We start from the raw sequence: 23,955 nt of genomic DNA, 5'->3' as shown, positions 1-23,955 counted from the left end.
AGCCTGTTCAACATAATATCAACTACGTGTTTTTTTATATGGGGGGGGGGGATTGCGGGCAGTGTCCCTTCCAATGCTGAGCCCAAACCTGCGCCCTTGGGTTACGGTATGTACTACAGTTTATTATACGGTTCTTCAAAATGTTCAAAAAAGTTCAGTTGATTTGAATGGGCCACCCCAACGTTCGCAGTCTGTAATTTCTTTATATTCACCACTGCAAAAAAGTAATGACCGCTGTCATTGGCAACAGGTTTTGTGCTTCTAATTCACATCTTTCATATCATTCCGCAAATAGTCTGGTCATTTTACTTAACAGACAGTCATTGTAACTTCAAGTCAGCAAGCTACACAACACCTGGAACTTTAAAGTTCTATTTGCCTGAATAACAGTTTTTCTAAGTGGAAATCATGAAAAGGCAACAAAATCATTAAAGAGGTATTTTGGAGGAATGTCTTCTTTCGTTTTGGCAAGTAACCGTATAAGCGGGATAATGTATAGTTCGGTGGCAACATCTGTGTAAAATATATTTCAAAATAAGAGTCTCCCGTTGAAACGGTATTGCTCAACTGGTTAATACCTTTCTACCATTGCAAGATATATACCGTCTTATTATATGGCAACGACAGTACGAGCATTCTGATTGGCTAATGGGTAGTCATGCAAGCCACGTATTGACCTCCTCACCGGTCTGCCGGTCTGATGAGTATTATTATTGCCCTCTAATGACGTCATCTTAAAAATTGGCGGTATTAATAGACACCAACAGCCATAAAGAAATTCATGTAATGTTTAGAACTGATAGAATCAGGACTCTTATTATGAAATTATCTGTGAACATTATTTGTGAACTCGTTAACGCTCGGTCGATACGATACGGCCTCAGTCTGATATTTACCTGCATGACCTCACTCTTGGTTAGTAAGTAGTTAATATTGCCCAACCTTAATTGTACTCTTCTTATGTGGAGAGCCTGTCCATAGGGTAGGCTGCATTTAGTTAGTGAGACTGTAAACAATGATAAAGGGAATTTGATCAAGGACCTAACTAAAACATAAATAATGTTTGGCATCAAAAACTTACTACTATTTTTTGCACTGAGGAGGAAAACCTGGTAAACAGGAAACAAAAACGGTTGCTGGAATAGTATTGACCTACTTGTGATTAGAGCTTAATATCAACCATTTAGGTCAAAATTTTCCGTGAGCACCTTTAATTGTGAAGCTATTGTGAAAAGTATTCCTTTGTGGCATAACATTTTGTTGGTCATCAAAAGATCTCGAGAAGGGAGGTCATAACTGTTGTGATACAATACTGCTGTGTACACACTATCCGCACAAATCTCCATCAAAACAAAAGCTTTTGAGCTCAGCCCCAAGGAATAGGTTAGCAAGCATGGTGGCCAGAGTATTTCACTTTTATACTTTTAGTGGCTAGCCTACTGACTTAGCATGGACATTGACCAACATTTCTTAAATTTAGTTGGTGAAATAAAAGGAGTTACAGCAAGTGGCATCTTTCCAGGCCGAAATTGTGAAGAATACTTCTCCAACAGAATTACAGCGATTCCTAGAGCTTAATTGTAACAGTAATACCCACACCAAGGTCATTGCATAATTTTTGTTCTAAATAAGTAAATAAGTTTTAGGATAAAAAGGGTAAATATGGTAGACCCCTGAAAAAACTGGGAAAATTATCACAAGAGTGATAGGGTGATAATTTATCAGTGATAGCATTTATTCGAACGAATCGTCAAATATATACACAGTTTAAAAACATATCCACACAACAGATTGGTTGCTGTAGGATACATATGCAGAATTTGATGTCCCTATGTCAGGGGCCTGCTCCGTGAAAACAGGGAGCTGTAGTTCAGGTTTTTTTTTTTTCCAACACATTTTTCAAGAAGAACTGATTTTTAGTTGAGAACAATATTAACATGGGCTGTCAAAATTAACGCTAATCTATGAGATTATTGTGGCCGAGATTAATGTGATAAAATATGTTAACCCAGTTAACGCATCTTTGTTTACTTCCGGTGTGCGTTGACCGCTGCTACGCGTGCCTGCAGTCTGTTAGACAGGAGAGACCGGGACGGTGGACGATGTAGAGAGCTGAGGGATTGTTGGGCGGGAAATGTCTGTTTAAAAGGCAAAATGACGGAACAATCGACAAAACTAAAGTGATATGTAGCATTTGTCAAGCTTAATTTAGCTATCACAGAAGCAGCTCGTCTTTAAGTTATCACCTTAATGCAAACCATTCGACAGAAGTCCCAGGTTAGATGGTCGCCAACCAACATTCCACGCCTTCTCTAGGAAAATAACTAGACCAGTTTGTGAAAAGGTTACCAAGGCTGTAGCAGTTTGGTTTGCCGGTGATTGTCGGCCCAGCAACATAGTTGAAGACGGTGGGCTGACTGAGGTGTTCCGAATTGCTTCACGGGACAATTCTTACGATTTACCGTTGAGGTGCACCATTGTGTCTCGCATACGTCATATTGACCTATTTGAACCTATTTATTTGAACATTATTTGAACATATTTGTTTGCATGTCTGAAGCATCAGCTATTTTAATTAGGCCTAGCTGACTGGTCTTGTTTGCATGTTTCATCAATTTTTTTGAGTATATGTTATCTTTTGGGTCTTTTCTGGTTTATTTCCTTGCTTGTTTGCTGTGCACAAATAGGCCTATGCCTACTGCAAAAAAGTTCTCTGTGTGGTTTTATGTTGATTTGTAGTGCACAATACAATTTTGATGCAATATAAGAAGATCTAGAGATCTTAGATTTTCTTTTATTAATTTCTAGGCTTCCACCTGTAGCAGGTGCTGATGTTGCTTTTTGTCACAACAATCGCTTATTAATTAGAATGAATGGATTATAGATTCAATTAGCTTAATGGAATATAGATGAGCTAAAATAAACCTGTTGAAAATACAAAAAGTTGGGCCTCGGAGTCGAAAAGGTTGGGAACCCTTGCTCTAGGTGACTTGGGGTTGTGTTCACTGGATCAAGGGGCTTAGTTCAGGTGGCATCAGGCTACAGTAACATTGATTTGATCAGAGGTGCTGACTGTTTACATACGTTCCTGATGAAATCACACAATGAACAAATTCCAGGTGTACCAACATTGTTAAGTATGAGTTCCAAATGGTAGTAATGGGTCTGGCTACTGTGGTATCTCGAATAAAAGGGCGCAAGGACCTCCAAAAGGGTTAAAAATCTTAAAACTAAAACTAACCCTGACTGAGATGAAAAACATCTTAAAAGATCTGCACTGATGGTCCTGCTAACATTATAACAGAATCAGAGTTTTATTTATCTATTTTTGTCAGGATGTGTCTAAACTGTGAGTCTGTGTTTAATTTATTTTGATAATCTCCATTGTATCCCCAGGTGCAATCCCACATTTGGAAAATGGTCCGCTCTTTACGGAAGTGTCTGAATGACTACCTGGCAGAGCGCCAGATTCGCCGAACCCGTCTGGTGACCAAAGATGGCCACTGCAATATTGAATATGGAAACATTAAATATCAAAACCATTTTTCCTACATTCTCGATTTCTGGACAACGCTTGTGGAGATCCGTTGGCGTTTCGTTATCTTATTATTTGTGGCCTCTTTCACATTGAGCTGGTTCATCTTTGGTCTGATATGGTACTGGATTGCTCGAGACAATGGAGATTTGTACTGGCAGAAACAAGCAGATGACCACACACCATGTGTGGATAATGTCTTTGGTCTGACCACAGCCTTCCTCTACTCACTTGAGACCCAAACGACCATAGGGTACGGAGGACGTGCCATCACTCCACGGTGTGCAGGAGCTGTTGCCTTAATCATCATTCAGTCCCTTATAGGTGCTTTTATCAACTGCTTCTGGTGTGGTGTTGTCATGACTAAGATCTCCCTTCCCAAGAAGAGGGCTAAAACTATTAGCTTCAGTGAAGCAGCTGTAATTTGTCCTAAGAATGGTACACTATGTCTTCAAATCCGTGTGGGTAATCTCAGGAAGACCCTCATGATCGGAAGCCAGATCTATGGCAAATTGCTGCGTACAACCATAACGCCTGAAGGTGAAGCCATTATTATGGACCAGGTCAACATAGATTTCTTGGTTGAGTCTGGAAAGGACAACCTGTTTTTTATCTGTCCCCTGACTCTGTATCACGTCATTGACAAGTCCAGCCCATTCTTTGAGATGGCAGTGGACACCCTGCATCAGCAGGAGTTTGAGCTGGTCGTCTTCTTGGATGGAACAGCAGAGTCTACAAGCTCCTCTTGCCAGGTCAGGACCTCATACATCCCACAGGAGATCATGTGGGGCTACAAGTTCCAATCCATCATCTCCCGTAGCAAGGAAGGGAAGTATCGTGTGGACTTCTCCAACTTTTCCAAGGTGGTACCTGTGCCAACTGCTCACTGTGCTTACTGCTTTCACAATGAGAAAGGCCATCATCACCATGCAAGGAATGGAACTGACAACCAGGGATTTGAAGTCATAGACATCTATGACCCAGCCCCTGCCCCCAAGAAGTAAACTTCATGGATGGCCTAGATGGTTATTATTAACAGTAACAGCAGACCATGCCACTGTGTCACCATGTAATGTGTCTAATGGAGTTGTGTCAATTGCTATGAGCTATTGGACTAATGTATGCCTTACTTTTGAAAAACCACACCTATCACACAAGGAAATTATCCATTGTCATTCCAAAGAATACAAGGGCTACACTTTTACAAAACTGGAGATCCAAAGAACAATTAGGCTTTTATTTTTTGTTCCTTTTTAATACTGATGCAATATGTTTTGATATGTCAGAATTTCCAGCCGCGCTGGTTTTATCATGGTCTTCCGAAAATCAACTGTTTCTTACTTGTCAATTTAATATTAGGAGTGTTTATCAAGAAAATGAACCAAGTACTACAAAATTACGAACGCAATGAACTTTGCGGGGTTTTCTACTTTCAACTCTTTGTAAAAATGTGTACATAATAAAGATATATTACTTGATTTAGTGTTCACTGGTTGATAAGCACTGTATATGTATAAAAGCACTGTAGATAAGAGGGCCTTTGCTTATATTCCGTTAACCTATTGTATAAAACACGCACTTACAGATTCATTAATATTTACTTTTACAACTTTTTACACTAATACAAGAAAGTATATTTTTATTGTCAGATTTATCTTGGGCTCAGTAAAGATCTGTAACATCAGGGGAACAAGGCACAGGTCCAACTCCATTTATCCTGGTTCTACACTCGTAGCCCTCTGCCCAGGAACAATTTCGTTTGTGACAGCAAACAGGCCATCATTCATGGATTGTTGGGACAGTGCAACAAGCCTGGAGGTGGCATTTATAAAACGATGTCCTCAAGTGGATGAAATGTGTTCTGGCTGAGTAATTTGACCTGACAAGTCACATTTCATGTGAAGTCATGTGAAACATAACGCCACCAAAATTAGATTAAACGGAACACTACACAGGCGAAACAATGGGACCACCTTTTTCACACTGGTATTCATATATGAATTAGTTAACTGATATACCACTTCATCTAAACTACGAAAGACAGTTGAAGGGGATCAGACAGATAAGTATAGAAAAAATAAATCGACACAATAATAAAATATTACAAGCTTCAGTGTGTTTATGTAGTGAATCACAGTAGAATAGTGTGCAAAGTCACTGTAGCAATATTACATATCTTTAGACTTTTTCTGTTATTCAATTTATTGGAAAACAGCAAAGAACAGATTTCAGGTTGCGAAAGGAACATTTTAGACTAGAGGGAACAGAAGTTCTTGTGCTGGAGGTCCACGCCCGACAATTTTGGAACCGCCAGCCAGGTAAAGACACCCTGAGACCAAGTCACTGAATGCATCAATGTAAGTGGCTTTGGAATTCTGAGAAAAGGGCGGTTCAATGATGTAAGGCAGAGAAGGAAGCAAAAGCTTGATTCTAATATGAGAGAGAGCAGGGCAACAGGAGGGGGGTCCCTCCAGCAGTGCGGCAAGCTTTGGCGGCATCCAATTTGATATTTCAGGTAATGCTGTGAGTGGTATTCACAACATGCTGAGTGGTTGGCATAATGTACAGCGTGATAAACTCTGGAAGGCTGCAGGAACACCTGCCGACTGGGACACCCTAACCATGGTGGCCAGGGGATGCTGGAAGGATGCTGTTACTTTCACAGCAACAAGAAGGGGGCTCATACCTCCGTGGTGTTTATCAGGTGAGGACCAGTTAGACGGCCGATGTAATTAACAGCATTGGTAGGTAGGTGGAGATGTCTCTGGCAGTCCTGCTCAGTGAGGTCCATGAATGAGCAGTGCAACTGGGCCACCCTCTCCTGTGCTTACGCCTCATGTGCTTAAATGTATTCCATGACCTGTGGACATGGACATTCACTAATACCTCACATGGAAATATATATATAAATTCAGAAGCGTTTCAGGAGGCCATTTTTATAAATTTGTTTATAGATTTGCCTGCTAACTGAAAGTGCTGTTTTGCAATAATTTCACCTAAACCAATAGGGCTTTATAGAGACAGCAATGCTTATTATTATTTTTACTTCTGACAAACACAGCGTATGGCATTTTCTTAAAGAAAATAAACTTAATCCACTGATTTCAAACCTTTGCTTCAAAGTAACAGGAACCTTCATAGAAGGTCAAATGTACAATGTCTTTCAAGTAAAGTACAGATACTCGAAAAATGTAATGTCACAAAAAGTAAATGTACTTTGTTAATGTCCACCCTGGATTTTATATTGGATTTATTTATATATTTTATGTAAGTTTATATTGACCACACCGGTGTATTAACCAGTTTATTCAAAGTTTTGCATTCTGTCAGGTAAAATCAAATACCATCTTGTTGCGGTGCGAGCACTACTACCCATTTAAAAGTTGTATGGGAGGGACATTTTAGGCAAAAATGCTACACCCTCTCCTCATATGTATGCACACACATACAGGCTACCTCATTCCCTACTCACAGTGAAAACCATGCATTTATTAAGCATTTACTTAGCGTCATGTTTGAGTTGAATCATTAATAGATCTCCTGGCAACCACTGAATTTACGTGTTCAGGAAGGGCAAAGGGGAGGGGGAGCTTCACCCGCTTCTTTCACTACATTGGAATCAAGGTAAGCCCCTTGCCCCACTAATGTTCCATTATTTCTCTCAGGATTGTTTAATGTCTATGTGAAGCCATTTAATATCATCCACAGCATTTCGCAACCCACCCATGTTTGTGCTTAGGATGTTGGTCTTGGTACGAAATTAGCAGTATGATTTTTCAGGCCATCAATGAAATTAGGCCCCATGGTCACAGTACTTCCTAGTGAGATGCAGAGTGTCAGATATGTATCCGTGCTGTACACAAATGCTAAGTGCATGTCACCCCTCATACACAAAATATTCAATCAAGCAAGAGTTTTAGCCCACCTAAAATACCCACATTTCAAACAAAGCACTCTAATGTTGTTCCAGATAAGGCTTGATAGGCGATGCCAAACTCCATTTAATATCTATAGAATACAGTATGAAATGCTTAATTTAAAGAAAAACACTTGATATATGACATAATCTTCACCAGACCTTCGCACCTCGGCTGTGTGGCATAATGGCTCACTCCTGATCACTGCCTGTGGTTGTAAGAAAAGCTATTTCAGAGGCTTTTTCTAAGTAAGGCAGTAAAATGGTTCTGAAATACCAAACTAAATGCCGCACACACCCATTGGCAGGAGCGGATATGTGACCAGCCAGAGGAAACCCAAATCATGCTGCAGCTGAGCGTTCAGTAACATGAGACCATCTGGACCAAATGAGTGGACAAAAAAAAGTTGCCACGTACGTTTACACCCTTCCTATCCACAAGCCAATTCCTTTGGTGTTAAATTTCTTTGTGTAAAGACAAGCGACCCGTATACTCTCCCACTAACAGTAGTATAATATTTCACCATAAGAATGGATAGATGCAGGGTCTTGGAAGAAAAACAAACAAAGAAAAACAAATCTCTGCCTTTCAATTACACTATAATTTGGAAGTATTTTTCTTCTAGAGTGGTGCAATGTAGTTCCAGCTAAGCTTTTATTGAATATTACTGAATTGAGTCTTTTGCAAAGCTTTGAAAGCTGTTGTTTTACCATTAAGGGACTGAAGAATCAGCTTGTCCCTACTCTCACTTCATACTGAACTGTGTGCTATACATTACATTACATGTGTATGTCAATGAATAATATCAAATATTATAAGAGACACAAAAGATTCAAGATTCTTTATTCAAGGTACAGCAAAGAAGGTGAGGTGCTTCCAGGTGAAATTTTGCATTTTCCAGCAGCACTTGTTTCTGCCCTTTAAGCACACCCTGGTGCACTGAAGCAGCTGGGAACCAAGGGACTCCGCAGCCTCTACCCAGAAATAAGACCAGGCCTGGAAGGGCACAATGAGAGCCTCGGGGCATGTTCAGGCCAGCCGCTGCATTTCACTGGAACTAAATTTCTCATTAACATTCCAGCACCGCACCTGAAGTGTGGCATTATGCATCTGGCACAGGTGAATGACAAGGGGGGGGGGGCACATTGTGTCTCAGTCTGGCCCTTGTTCGAGTAGGCACAGTACAAACATGCAGTATTGTCAATATGTATACTATTATAAACCTTTCATTGTGATGCATCAAGCTGTGGCTCACTGATCATTTTTGGTGACATGTAAGGAAGAACCATTAGATGAAGCCATATGTGCCTGCCTGTTTGTGAACGAGCTGTGCAATTGTCAGGTCAGATTGATTCATCGTAGCAAAATAAAAAGCTATTAATTTCAGCTAATCATAAAATTAGGCACCTTGAATGAAAATAAGATTGTTTATTAATGCACATTCCCATGAGAGATATTCAGTGTAGGCTACATAAAACAATAGCTGACACATATGATAAACATTATGTAAACAGTATGAAAACATTTTGAAAGGCCAACATAAAATCTGTCTTTTCTCAACAGTTAACCAAACATGATAATGTTAATTATCCCAACTTGTCAAGACTGATGCAGGCTGAATCACATAAACAGTCTCACAACACATATACAGTATCATATTAATAGAATACTTATTTATTAGTAAATTGCATGAATAATCTTCTGCACCATATTCATCTATCACCCTTTGTGCTCAATGAGTCAGAAGAGACGGTGTAACATAGTCTGTTTGGATAAGCAGGTGTTTATATAACGGATACAACATTGACGTTTTTATTATGTTTTACATGTTCGTCACCCCTTCTCGGAAGGCTTTCAAGGGCCTGACTGCACATTGCTGGTAACTTTGTACATATTTCTCAACACAACATTACTGAAGTGTGAGCAACAGGGTAGCCTAGCTTAAAGGTCTGGTTTTCATCTCCTCTTTCAGCTACTACCCACAAGGTAAACAGCTCGCTAGTGGTGTGATTGGTTTATTTACCTGTCAATCTCACTGTAACGTCTCCGTTATCAACACAACCCCATGCCCCCATTTCCCGCGATCATTCCAGACACGTTCCCCGACTTCCAGGTCGTTTGTTATTGCTCTCTCTGTTCCGAGCTCGTACGCTCTAATTCTCCCTAGTATAACTTCTCAGCGTTGTGGTTTATGTAAGGGATAACGGCCGACGAGCTGTCCAGTTATACGAAGTTAATGGACGCTGCGGGGCAAAGAACACCACGACGCGGAGCGGAGTGGTGTTGCTCCGCAGAAGTCCATTAACTTCGTATAACTGGACAGCTCGTCGGCCGTTATCCCGCTTATCTCCCGTTTACAACATCCAAAAAGTTTTTTATTTTTATTTTTATTATTATTTAGAATTTCCTTTATCTTTAGGAAATTTAATATGCATAATAACCTGATGAATTCTTGATTTGAAGCCTAGTGCTCCCGTTAGAGAAAGTAGTGAGAAAGTAGTGCGTGGAACTGGACCTTTAGTTTCCCCGGGCGTTGCTGCAAAGTGACACTCATGAGCTCACCTCTGTAAAGTAAACGGACACACGGACACAGGTATTGTTCATAAGGTTTTACTATTTACAGTTGAACTCCACGTTTCCGTTGATGGTGAAGTTGGACAGAGCAACAGGGAGGTCAAGTTTAGTAATTTTGGTCGAAGGCTCACAATCGAGCCGGCTAGTTAGCCGTGTGAGCTACCATCTGTTTCAATGTTTTTTTTTCTAAGCACTAACAGCCGCCTACAAATAATATTCGAGACTTTCAGTTAAGAATTCCTATACTCTGCAACATTCGTGTAGAACATAAACAACTAACCGAGTAAATTTAGACATATAAAAAGTCGTGTAGATAGCTTAATTGACATAAAACATTGCCCACTAACTTGTCCCAACACGCCGCCATCTTGGTTCAAATTATCCTAGCTGTCAAAAAATAAACGTTACGTTGGTTGTCAATGGTAACCATTCAAGAGCATTGATATGGAACGGCGATTTAACTTTTCTACTGGGACTACGTCCAAGGTGTCCATCTGTATGAACTTAATGTACACCCCATTAGCCAATCAGAAAACAGTATTTCGTTCCAGAGGGAGATATTCCCGTTTATTCACCTGTTCCCCTTGTTACTGGCTGTTTCCGAATAAACTCTGTCATATTCCAGAGTCTTGACGTCTGTGACAGTTACCATAGGAGGCCTAGATTTTAAATCATCCCCTTGTCTTCGGAAGATGTTATTCCAGACTACATTAAACGGAAGGCCAACTGAATCAATTGGAAAGCACACAGCTTATTAGGCTTCAAAATAAAGGTACAATATGTAGGATTTAGTTGCATCTAGGTGTGAGGCTGCAGCTTGCAACCAACTGAATAATTCCCTGTTTCCAAGCGTGTAGGAGAAGCTATCGTGTTGGTAGGTGCCATTCACACGAAAGGCCCTCTCTGGTACCAGTGTTTTGGTTTGTTCATTCTGGAATACAGTTGAAACATGGCGGACTCTGTGGAAGAGGACCTGCTCCCTGTGTAGATACAAAGACCACATTCTTACATTCTTCGAGAAAAGAACGTGCTGATCAATATATCGATATTTGAAAACCTTCCTAAAGGAAACATCATGCCTTGAGAGATGGTTATGTAATGCCTTTACAGGTCTTGTGCCTAATATTTCTCATGGCTGACAAATGCAAAAGATTTTTATATCTCAGAGGAATTTCACGTCCTACAGGATGCTAACTTCATTTATACAGCAGGATAATAAGATAGAAAGAAATAGGCGTCAATGGGGAGGGACACCAATTTTTGCAGGCCCCAATTTTGTCCCCACCACTTTTGACAACTGAAAATAAAATCTCGCTACAATGAATAGCTTATCAGAGTGCTTAATTGTCAGTTTATAGATCAAATTGATACATGAAAATGTTAAAGACTACCAACATGTGTATGTAGCCTATCCTTTGATGATGCCCAGTTGGATGAAATCACCTTTGTTCCAGTGCAGGCTAAGCTACATCTGACATGCATCATGTTGTTTTATAATGTTCTAATTGAGTTTCTAAGTATTGCTATGACCACAGTTTTGGTTTGCCAAGCACAATGAAAAAAAGTGTTGCTGCACTAAAATATCTTTGAAAAGTCGGATTTGGTGTAATGGCGGTAACTCTGGACGGTATAATCTCTAACTAGCTATCGAGTACATAATGTCTAGCATAGCCTATGCTATAATTTATGAAATGATACTTGGATAACTTTCAGTGGACAATATATGGTGGGTAAAGGTACAAAGATACATCCCACTAAAAAAATCCCAGTAGGCCTAACCTATGGCAGAGGCAGAGGCAGAACGTAATAGGCAAGCGGCAGGTAGGATGACCTATGTAAAATCCCATCTTTGTTCTAAACACATTTTTCAAACCAGACTGACGGACATGAGAAAGTAACTCCATGGAAGGTATCTGTTACATCCTGAATAAGTGACACACGCAAAAGAACTAGGCAACGGTTGGGTGGCCATTTACATGAATAGAACAGGAATGAATGGGAAGCCACCAAATACTGCAGTCAGAACAACCTCTTGTTCCATAAGAACCGTGATGAAGGATGGCACCCCGGGGAGCACATCAAAAATGCCTAAAACAGTAACCATTGTGTTTCATCTGAGTTTCATTGGCTTCTGAAGACACTGCTTCCAGCAAATTGCATATTGCATTTCAACAAAGGACTTTACAAGTTTCACTTTCATTGTCATACTTGATGGCAATGCATCAACATTACCAGAACTGAAATTCTTGTATTCAGAGCCAACTCAAAAGGTCCTACTATATGGAAGAGAACAGAGACAGGTTAGAACTAGAACATCAATAAATGTGTCATAGACAAAATAAATAAATAAACAATGCACTCTCAATTATTTAAACATCAAATTCATTATACTATGGCATGCCACAGGCTTTTCAGGGTAAGGGGTGGGGGATGGGGGTAGACGGTAAAATAAACAAATAAATGGAAACAATTCAAACAGCTAAGAGCTGGGTGGAGTGGGAGGATCCAATCATTGTGGACTGTGTATACCGTGTAAAACTGTAGTGCATGTATGTGGTGTGTGTGAAAGTATCAGCAGTTCAGTAGCCTGATAGCTTGCGAGTGTAAACTGTCTCTGAACATGCTGGTACAGGGCCGGATGCTCTTGCTCTGCCAGCCAGATGGCTGGGGTTGGAGAGAATCCGCTGTGCCTTCCTTCTGCAGCACTGACTGTAGAGGTCATGAAAAGGCTGGCAGCTCAGTCCTGGTGATCTGACCCGGATGGCGGAATCTGTTTGGGCTGATATGACCATCCTCTGCAGAGCTTTGCAGTCGAGGGCAGTGCAGCTACTGTACCAGGCTGTGATGCTGCCAGTCAGGATACATGGCCGCACCTACGTGGCATGACCAGCTCAGATCTTCACTGATATTAATCCTCAGTTATTTGAAGCAGCTGACCTTCTCCACTTCTGTACACTTGATGTGGATGGAGGCATGCAGCCCTCCCGGAGGGTCACTGTTGAGGAGTTGGCATTGCTAATCCATACCGCCTGTGGTCTGCCTGTCAGGCAGCTGCACAGGGAGGAACTGATGCGCAGATCTCTGAGCTTCATGACGAGTCTGGATAGCACTATGGTATTACTGTTAAACAGGGCTGCCCAATTTGGGGCCCGTGGGCCAAATGTTGCCCGCGCTGGATTTTTTTTTGGCCCGGTCAGAATAAAGTCAGAACGTCATGCGTTAGACTAGCCTGACGATGTCATACTCATGATTCTAGTCAGAATATGAGTCTGATACCGGACCTTTGGGCTGTGATTATGGGGCGTGTTTCAACGAACCAGGAAAGAAAATGCCTATTCGCTGAATTGGATACCTAGAACCAATCAGAGCAACGTAGTAGCCTATTACCATCTGATAGATTAAACTTTTACCTGATCCCTAGGAAGGACGGCAAAAACATTTTTTCAATGACAAATGCCTTAATCGCGTTTCTCTGTTCCTCTTTCAAAATGAATGCGCTGTCAATGTCTGTTGAGATATGCCTGCTCACGTTAATTAATTAGCATTAAGGCTACAAGCTACAGTTTATTTCGATGGGTTTTTTGTGTACACGTTAGCAATGATATAACAATAATGGTCTAGAGAACTTTAGTTAAGACAAACAATACTCTGTAACATTCGTGTTGCACATGCACAACTAACCGAGTCAATGTAGACATTAAAAAGTCGTGTAGATAGCTTAATTCACATAAAATATTCCCCACTAAGCACCCGAGACGCGGCCATCTTGGTCGGAGTTCGAATCTACCGGTTAATTCAACTCAAGCGTTGGTATCTGTCCATCAACGTATAAAGCCCGCCCTGCCAATTTGATTGGTCCGGTTTGATCCTACCGATGAAACTCTCTCCCAATTAACCCAGAGCCAGACCAAATCTCCCTGACAAAAATTTTTGTGGGCGGGGTTTGGGCTGGTATCCAGGCTAGCGTTAGACAGCATTTGAACCCATTTTGAACAGGTTCCCTGTTTCAACGTCATATTTAATCCAGACTGGTTGCAGTTCACTGCTTGGCCACAGTTTTAACATTGTTTTAGATGGGTCTATTGTCCTTTTGTCAATACAGATCCATATGGTTATCTAGTTGCTATGCTAGCTAACTAACCAGCTAAGGAAACGATTTAAATGGAATAGTTCCGTTTGCATGAAATGATAGCTTGTTATCTAGCTGATGTTGTAGTCTCCTCGATTTACCTTATACATTTATAATGGGAAAAGGTAGAAACCCTCAGGATGCCTGTGCAACTTCGTATGAACTAGTTCATATTCACGAGTTCAAAATCACAACACGAGTTCATAGCTAGCAGCTGCCAACTGTAACTACCTTACCTATGTATGTGTAAAGAGTGTTGATATGAAATATGAAAACAACCAGTAGTTAATGTGCAAGCTTCCAATTGAATGGTGATTTAAGACACTCTATCTGAGTTGGGGCAGTCTGTCCTTCAGTTGAGGTCGAGGCATGACGCTCTCTCGCTAAAAGTTTCACCTGTTTGTGTTGGAGTAACAAATGTTTGTGGAGGTTGCTTGTGGAGTCAAGTGCAGTAGTGAGGCGCTTGTCTCCAGGGCACAGCTTACACGTAACTGTTATATTTTTCACTTTTACGGATACAAATAGAAAATAATGGGAGTATTTCCATCTATCGAAACATCAGTGGTCACTCTTGTTGCCTGCCATCATGTTTATGAGCCTTATGTTAATGGCTGTTTGTTGATTGGCCATTATATACCTACAGCACAGGGATTTTAACATCTTCCCTGTGTATGTCCAAAATTGATTATATTCAATTAGTATGTTATGTTAATAAATGTTAATTTTTTTACCTGAAGCAATTGTTATCTTTCCCCATTATTTTTTTCCTGCAGTATACCAGAATGCTTAATTTACATGTTAAACTCACAAAAAAAGACCCCTACAGGGGTTTGGTTTGTTACCTCATTCTGAGTTTGCAGGTATGTATATTAGTGTTCATTTTAATTGGGTACAAATTGAATACATTTCAATGTAATGGGGCATGACCTCACATGAAAACTTGGGTTTTGGCCCTCGGCCCTCCACTCCGATTAATATTTGGCCCCTGACTGACAAGAAAGAATTTGGGCACCTGCTGTAAAAGCTGAGCTGTAGTCAATGAACAGCATCTGTGTGTAAGTGTTTTTTTCTGGTCTAGGTGGGAGAGGGCAGTGTACAGTACAGTGTGAATACTATCTGGTCTATGGTTTGACCTGTGGGTCTAGTGTGGTGGGCTGGGAGGATGTAATGTGAGCTTTGACTATCCGCTCAAAACACATCATAACAAAAGATGTGAGTGCTAATGGGCAATAGCCATTTAGGCAACTCATGTTTGGTTTCTGTGGGTTGCGATAATGGTGGTCTTCTTGAATCATTTGGGGACTACGGACAGGAGCAGGATGAGGTTAAAGATGTCTCTGCCAGTTCATAGGTGCATGCTTTGAGAGTATGGCACAGGATATCTGGTCTAGGAGCTTTGTGTGCAGTTTTCTTTTTAAAAGATTTAAAACACATTAATAATGGGTAATTATCCTGTTCTAAAATAAACTTTGACTTGATGTGGTTCTCAAAGTGGGCATAGAAGTAGTTCAGCTCCTCTGGAAGAGAGGCAGACCTCACCGTTAACCCATGGCTTCTGGTTTGGATAAGCCTGTGTGGTCACCCGCCGTACATCATCATCATCAATACATACTCTTGTCACATGCTCAGTGTACCTGTTGATGTTATTAGCGGTGTTTCAGAAAACATCCCAGTCTGTAGTACAGAAACAGAGGCACAGGGCCTGATTGGTCCATGTCACAGGCTGCTTGTATTTCAGTCAGGCTTTGTAGGCAGCAGCTGGACCGAGGCATGACCTGATTTACCGAAGGCTGGGCAGAGGCAGGCTTTGTAGGCATGCCGTATGGAGCACAAACATAGTCCAGCATGTTTTCCCCTCATGTTGGAAAGGTTACATGTTGATGGCACCTCAGTACATTTGTTACACCCTTGGGAGATGTCTTCATTGAAATGGTATGTTCTTGTCATCTATTCCAGGAATGAGGCAGCAATACTGAGGCAGCCAAAGTCAACACAATTACCCCCAAAGTTCTAGATTTTCCTGGCTATGTGAGTATTGGTTGAAGATAAATGAACACACTTTCACTGTCTGTTTGAACTGTGGTCATATATTGGTTGAAAGCATGCTTTGGAGATGGCTAACTGCAAAAAAAAAATATAGGGTTATAGGGTTTTGGTCAATAACGGCTAGTGGAAAATGGCTGGTTTGCAGATAATGTTCTGTATGCTCTCTGTCATTCAGTCAACTCAAGACACCTTTGTGTTGCTGGAGTTCCCACACGTTTGTCTTTGCGAATGGAGAGACAGGTTTTTAAAAGGAAAGGTTCTGCCATACTCTGGTCCTACTATGGAGTGGACCCAGGAACTTTCCCTACACTTTCCATCTTCAGCATGTGTCAGTTAGCTTATCCAGATGAGAACTTTACTTCCCACCCTTCTACTTTTGTTTCAGCCAATAGGGTTTTAAATATGGGAGCCTTTTAAAATAACACAGTATCAGGTATTAATCCTTTCATAACAATGGATAACCAGTAGTGGCACACCTAGTATTTCTGGTGATAGTTCAAGGTGAGTGTCTTTCTGAGAGGCAGGTGCATAGTCTCACATAAATATGTCCTCATGTCTGAGAGTAATATTGTGAATTATATAGACATGCCCAACTTTATTTGGCCAACGCTTTAATAGCTTTGATTGAGAGGGATACAATTATAAATGCTGAAAACCCCACGTGCCATGATTACTCAAGAGTTCCTGCATAGAGATTTTATTTAAAGCAAAAATAATTTATTGCAAATTGTAGAAGTGTACCTATAAGTCATTACTTCACGACAAGCTGGTCAAAAGGTTATAGTGCTGGTTATCTCTTCAGAGAGTAAAGCAATGGTTCACTGCCCTCATTTCCCTGATCTGTAACCAACACAAACAGTGTGTTTTAATGGTACACAGTCCTAGACCAGACAGCCCGTACTTCAGTCTGAATCAGGAAGAAGACCTATCACAGTTATCAACTCCAATACAGGTCTATGTTGTGGTGACAACCCTGCTGTCAACATTCACATCAAAGAGATGCAAGGTGCCACTGACACATCTTTCACACAGAGAGAGTGAGAGTGCAAGAGAGAGAGAGAGAGAAAGTGAGGGGGAGCAAAAGAGAGAGTAAGGGAGAGAGAGCAAGAGAGAGAGTAAGGGAGAGAGAGAGTAAGTGTGTGAATCTGCGGGAGGGGTAGTCACAGTGACATGGACTAAAGGAGAGAGAGAAAGGAAGTTCAGGGTTTTTCTGAAAGGCCCTTCTCTGACAGGTAAGTTCCTGAGCTCCTGAGTTTTACACTTTCTCTCCTAATTATGATGTTATAGTTGGACCACTGATATTTAATATTATCATTGTTTCTCACCATAACTCTGCTAAACACAATAATCTATTAATCTTTTAGTAATATGGGAGAAGTACCGTATGTATTTAAGTATTAATTTATTTTATGCTTGAAGAAAACACATCATACTTTTTGCTTGATTTCTTTTAATCAGCCTATAGTTTTTTACTCAGTGAATTTAGTGGTTCATAGCAGCCAATGTCATAGAAGTTGGCTTTATGGATGAATGTATGCAGAATTGTCGCATGGAAGACGCAGGAACACTTTAAGGGTATTTGCTCCACAGAGAGAGGTCTTAAACAGGTCTTAAGTGCTTTTGTTTTATACTGTCTTTGTCTGAATGTGAGATAAATAGGTGTTTACATCGGTCACAGTTGGAAAACATAATTTAAAGAACAGTGTTCGTAAGTGTTTATAAGGCATAACTAGATAGCCAATAGTATATAATCATATATACTATATGGTTTTTTTAATGTAGAGAAAAGATCCACAATTCCACATTTCAAGTAATAGAATGCTGCTTAAAATATACAAGCCTTTTAACTCCCAGTATGGCACAAAAGCTTAAGATGTCCACCCGAAGTTATAGGTCATCAAGCAAAGTGACCACAGTATTTCAAAGAACAGTTTTGGCAGCCAACCAAAGTAACATAAATCAGGAAATTATCAATTCAAAATTTTGCAGAGCCAAACAAAACCACAAAATGATGAGTGACATATTTGTTTTAATTTTAGATCATGTTAAAAGAGAGCTTCCATGGAGCACTGAGACAATCAGGGTGACTTTCAGTTAGAATTACAGTTTGTTTATAGTAACTAGACAGCCTCTCAATGTCACGGCTATTGTGTACTGGAGGGCAGTTACCTGGAGACAGATGCATACATACAGATTTCACTATCAGTGTAGTTTTGGTAACATCATGTACTGTGTTGAGAATTGCATGTTAACAATTCTAATTAGTTTTGGTGTCAAGATTTGAGATGTTCTTATAGTGGAAACTTTGAGATGTAATTTTTTTGGTCACTCAGCTTCCACAGTATGTTTGAATGTGTGGTTTTGTATGAAAAAAATGCAGTTGTGCGTACATATTCTTATTGAACGCTGGAGTTTTTACTTGGTTTTACTCTAAATAGATCAGACTTGTATTTGATTGATAGATTTCACCTTCTCACTAAGACTATTTTGTGTTCCACCAGATTAGTTCCCACATGTGGAAAATGGTCCGCTCTTTACGGAAGTGTCTGAATGACTACCTGGCAGAGCGCCGGATTCGCAGTACCCGTCTGGTGACAAAGGACGGACACTGCAATATTGAATATGGAAACATTAAATATCAAAACCATTTTGCCTACATTCTCGACTTCTGGACAACGCTTGTGGAGATCCGTTGGCGTTTCGTTATCTTCTTCTTTGTGGCCTCTTTCACAATGAGCTGGTTCATCTTTGGTCTGATATGGTACTGGATTGCTCGAGACAATGGAGATTTGTCCTGGCAGAACCCACCAGGGAACCACACACTATGTGTGGATAACGTATATGGTCTGACCACAGCCTTCCTTTACTCACTTGAGACCCAAACGACCATAGGGTACGGAGGCCGTGCCATAACTCCACAGTGTGCAGGAGCTGTTGCCTTAATCATAATTCAGTCCCTTATAGGTGCTCTTATCAACTGCTTCTGGTGTGGTGTTGTCATGACTAAGATCTCACTTCCCAAGAAGAGGGCCAAAACTATTAGCTTCAGTGAAGCAGCTGTCATTTGTCCTAGGAATGGTACACTATGTCTTCAAATCCGTGTGGCTAATCTCAGGAAGACCCTCATGATCGGAAGCCAGATCTATGGCAAGTTACTGCGTACAACCATAACGCCTGAAAATGAAGCCATTATTTTGGACCAGGTCAACATAGAGTTCTTGGTTGAGTCTGGAAAGGACAACCTGTTTTTTATCTGTCCCCTGACTCTGTATCACGTCATTGACAAGTCCAGCCCATTCTTTGAGATGGCAGTGGACACCCTGCATCAGCAGGAGTTTGAGCTGGTCGTCTTCTTGGATGGAACAGCAGAGTCTACAAGCTCATCTTGCCAGGTCAGGACCTCATACATCCCACAGGAGATCATGTGGGGCTACAAGTTCCAATCCATCATCTCCCGTAGAAAGGAAGGGAAGTATCGTGTGAACTTCTCCAACTTTTCCAAGGTGGTACCCGTGCCAACTGCTCACTGTGCTTACTGCTTTCACAATGAGAAAGGCCACCATCACCATGTGATTAATGGAACTGACAACCAGGGATTTGAAGTCATTAGAGACATCAATGACCCAGCCAGTGCCACCAAAATGTAGACTATACTACTGTACCAAAAACATGGACCTATTGCTGACTTGAACTACAATCTGCTGCATCTTATGGTTGGATAATATCTCTAATGCAGTTGCATCAAACACTCTGATTTAACTTAAATCTTTTGTATTAGATTAAAAATACCTATTTTTGTTTTGAGGAATGAAAGATCATCAATTGTTAGATTCAAGAACAATAAAGACTGTGGTCTGTGGTCTGTGTATATGCCATGTTGAAACATAAGAAGAATAGTTTGTCAAACTAGATGAACTAGTCTCAAGAAATATCCCATTGATGATACAAGAATATTACTGCCAGCTTGTTTAGTGTTCACTGTGAGAGCTGGTGATAGTTTAGTGCAGATTTTTATAAACATTTGTATTAAAACTAGATACTGATGCTGTAGGATTCAATCTTGAGCAGTTCTAGACAATGTTGTCCATGTTCTGAAATTCTCTTACCTATTTATCTTAGGCAAATCTACGTAAGCACTATTTTGAGAAGGGAATAAATGAAGAATATGAGGTTTTATTTATTATATATTTTTACATAACAAATATTGATCAAATCAATGTAATTCTGTGTAACTAAAGGATTGTTGGAACATTGCCATCCCGTTTCTCCTGCAGTTCTTTTGTTTGTTTTAAAATACTTAAATATGTTCACCTTTCCCTTACATTGAGAAAATTGCATGGTGAAATCCATTAATAACACAGGGAGTTGTCTGTTTTGTTTTCTGTGTTTGAAGTAGCTCTTATTAACTGAAGAGACCAGCGTGGGTGTGCCACATAGTGTCTTCTCAATATTTTTGTTTTAAATTAAAAAAGTATATAAAAAAGTAGATCTCTGACCCAGTGACACGATTTTCTTTCTTCTATAGTATTACTAAGACAGGAGGAGGCGGAAAACAATGCACTGACCTAAGATATGAGATGGCCAAACTTATAATTCACTATGATGTTACTCTGTCCTCCCGCTCAGTATCAACATTCAGGCTTGATTTCAGGAAAAAGCTTTAACTGGCCCTGTTACCATTATTTTGGTAACTAACTAGGTCCTCCTAGCTGTAAAGAATGTGTCACATCTATTTGTGAAATGATCTGTGACATGCTCTGATTAACACAAGGTTTCCTACAAAACAGCCAAAGGGTCAGTGATTCTACTCTGCTCAAAACGCTTGTTAATCAAGACACTGTGCTCTCTGCCTCTCTCGTGTTAGTCATCATTCACTCCTCGCACCTTCTGACTTTCTCCAACAAATCAGTACTTTAAATCAGTGTGTATCACAGGAGTGGGAAAAATACAGTGTGACACCGTCTTACAACATTTTAGTCACATCTGACAGAAAAATAGATGTTCTACTATTGACAGTTGCCTACAAATTATAGCAGTGGAAGTTTCACGTTGACATATAAAGATCACAGAAATGTTAATATTAGGGTGACTAGATGCAAACCAAATGTTGGACGAGTAGTACGTTTGTGTGGGACATGATACCAAGGCTGAGAGGAAACATAAAACGTTGATATAATGTCTATCTTACTGAATAAAAAACATTTGTGTTCCACTTTTCGGCTTGTAAATGCCTGTGTAAGTTAGTTTTTTGTGACTTAGCACATGAGTTTATTGGCTCCACTGCAGTTTGATTGACTCTTGATGACCGCTCTCACCACTCTTATCTCAGCCACTGGATGAAAGCCAGGCTTTTCGAAAGGTTTGGCTGTGTTGCATTTATATCGAATAGAGTAGAAACCAGAGGTGGGTAGAGTAAGCAAAAGCTGTACTCAAGTGAAAGTATCATTACTATATAATAATACAGTAAAAGTAAAAGTACTCATCAAAATAATGCCAAAATGTCTTAAAATGAGTAGTGAATAACTGTGATTTTGTACACCTATTAGACATATGCATTTTGTTCAAATGTGGGTTCTGCCCAGAATCTAAACATTTGAAATGCTTGTCTACTAAGCACAATGTAACATAGCCATCTGCACATTCAATTAAAACACTTTCCCAATGAACCGAATAACAAATACATAAATAACTGTTAGCTGGAGGGCGGCTGCTTGCCGCTTGGGGTTTAGCAAAGAAACACAGCTTTGTTACAATACATATTGCCAAGCTACTTTTTTTCTGCTAGAATGTCCTATCAGGCTGAGTATTCATGACATTTAAAGGCCATTAATACAGAATTAATACAGAATTGTCCATTTTAATGCTTTGTAAAACATTAAGAGACTCATAGCAGTGGCTAGTTTTGCTTCATTGTGAATATTAGTTGTCAAAATGCAAATAATAACATATATTATAATAATATAATTAGTGCTCACAAGAACAACGCTGGGTCTGCAGTTTATGAAGTCTCTTCCTGCCACACAATTTTGGTAAAAGCAGGATATTGGATGATACCAAGGGGGTTGACACCCCCAAGTCCTCACCTCCATTTTGTTAATATTTGGAGCAATAGGCTGGTCGGGTTGATTATATCTTATTGCCTGCCCTTTTATATTTGGATCAACAGTGCTGCCATAACCACTAGCCTACAATCACACACCAACATAAACTGAGCTTAGTTTGACTGGTAATAAATTAGCCATACAATATCCCAATATTCTATTTCCAAATGAATCAATTATGTAGACCTACATCCTAACTGGCATAACAAGAAGTTATAAATAGCAGTTATCTGTTTTTAGATTATATGTTATAAGTAGGCGAATTTGTTTGAACAGCCATCAAGGCAAAATGTCCGGAATGCCTACCAAAATACTTTTATTTGTTTGTTTTAAATTGTGTGCTTCAAATAAAACCTACAGGTATAACCTTAAGAACTGTAAGAGGTTCTGCTGTCAGAAAATGATATTAAATATATATTCAATTGGTCAGTTATTATGTGTCCTGCCAAGCCAGAGAAACTTCCAAAAAAATTGCCATGAATCAAACTGAACCTACTGAGATGTTCCTTAATTATTTTGGAGCAATTAATTCTTACATTGAAAGTAAGTATAGCTCACAGATGGCCCGTATGACCAAGTTCATATAATCTATGCAGAATATAGGCCTATTATGTTACCACTCCAGTTTCATTCAGTTAACAACTGCTATATATATTCATATATGTATATATTCAATCCATATTCTCTCTATTCTCTTCTATATTTAAAAAAGGCAAACAAAACACCATAAGTATTTTTTTTTTCTCTAAATGTTCTTTCTAAATGTACCTGTATGTAGCTTGTAAATGGGTGATAATAGAGCATGTTCTTATGTATCCTTATCAGATGTATGACATTGAAATGCATTGAAATACTTGATATACAGCAATCTTTAACTGGAATGGCACAGACCTCTGCTGAAGCCAATGATGCACCAAGGCCAGCAGATGGCGCCATGGACAGTATATGTGGAAAATGCCCTGTCTTGCAATGTTAAAGAAAGTGGAAAACAAAATGTATGCATTCACCTCTTATAATTTAATAGGGTCTTCCTTGGCTCATGCTACACCCTTTCACCAAATTTCATGAAAATCGGCCTGATCGTTTTTGCTGAATCCTGACAAACAAATGGCAGCGAAAAACATCAGCTCCTTGACGGAGGTAAAAATTAGCAAAAGCAGCAAAATGGGCATTGTGCCTTAAAATTAAATTAACCTTCATAGTTGAAGTTAAAAGCCTGTCATTCTTGATTCTTGTCCTAAATAATTTGATATTGAATAAAGTCACTTGCATTTAGTAGTCCGTTTTCATTAAAAACTTAGAAATATGCGAAAGGGGATAACTTAACCTGATGGCTGCCAGTAAAACATAAACAGTCATTGGCATGCCATTTAGCATGTGCTCTGATTGTGGGATCTCTGACCGGATTCTACTCAGCCAGTGCACAAACAATACCCTTGTGTTTGCAAAAGATAAATATTGTGTCTTTGTCCATCACAGAAGCAACATAAATAGCATGTCTGATTGGAAAGGGTGCAGGTCACCATGTAAGTGAGTGAGGAAGGCGACTGGTGCAATGCTTTTGTTTGAAGCCACTGGTCTCTGTCTCAGTTTACAAGACACAAGGTGATTCAGCTTCATTCTTTCTAACAGACATCTCTCTCACACACTCTT

The 23,955-nt window shown here is 39.9% G+C and overlaps 2 protein-coding genes across 2 annotated transcripts; both read left to right on the top strand.

The window, feature by feature from the left end:
• Nucleotides 1-3,417: 3,417 nt before the first annotated feature.
• LOC308370354 (ATP-sensitive inward rectifier potassium channel 1-like) lies at nucleotides 3,418-4,539 on the top strand (the record flags this gene model as incomplete). Its single annotated transcript, XM_080845008.1, has 1 exon — nucleotides 3,418-4,539. One exon carries the CDS (start codon nucleotides 3,418-3,420, stop codon nucleotides 4,537-4,539), a length of 1,122 nt encoding a protein of 373 aa, XP_080701134.1.
• Nucleotides 4,540-18,723: 14,184 nt separating this feature from the next.
• On the top strand, nucleotides 18,724-19,848 carry LOC308370563 (ATP-sensitive inward rectifier potassium channel 1-like; the record flags this gene model as incomplete). The annotated part of the gene is made up of 1 exon (XM_080845226.1): nucleotides 18,724-19,848. One exon carries the CDS (start codon nucleotides 18,724-18,726, stop codon nucleotides 19,846-19,848), a length of 1,125 nt encoding a protein of 374 aa, XP_080701352.1.
• Between the last annotated feature and the right edge of the window lie 4,107 nt (nucleotides 19,849-23,955).

This window comes from Sprattus sprattus (genome assembly GCF_963457725.1).
Source record: "Sprattus sprattus genome assembly, chromosome: 9".
Lineage (NCBI taxonomy): Eukaryota > Metazoa > Chordata > Actinopteri > Clupeiformes > Clupeidae > Sprattus > Sprattus sprattus.
Note: the sequence above shows the minus strand (reverse complement) of the source record. Positions and strands in the feature narration are given on the sequence as shown.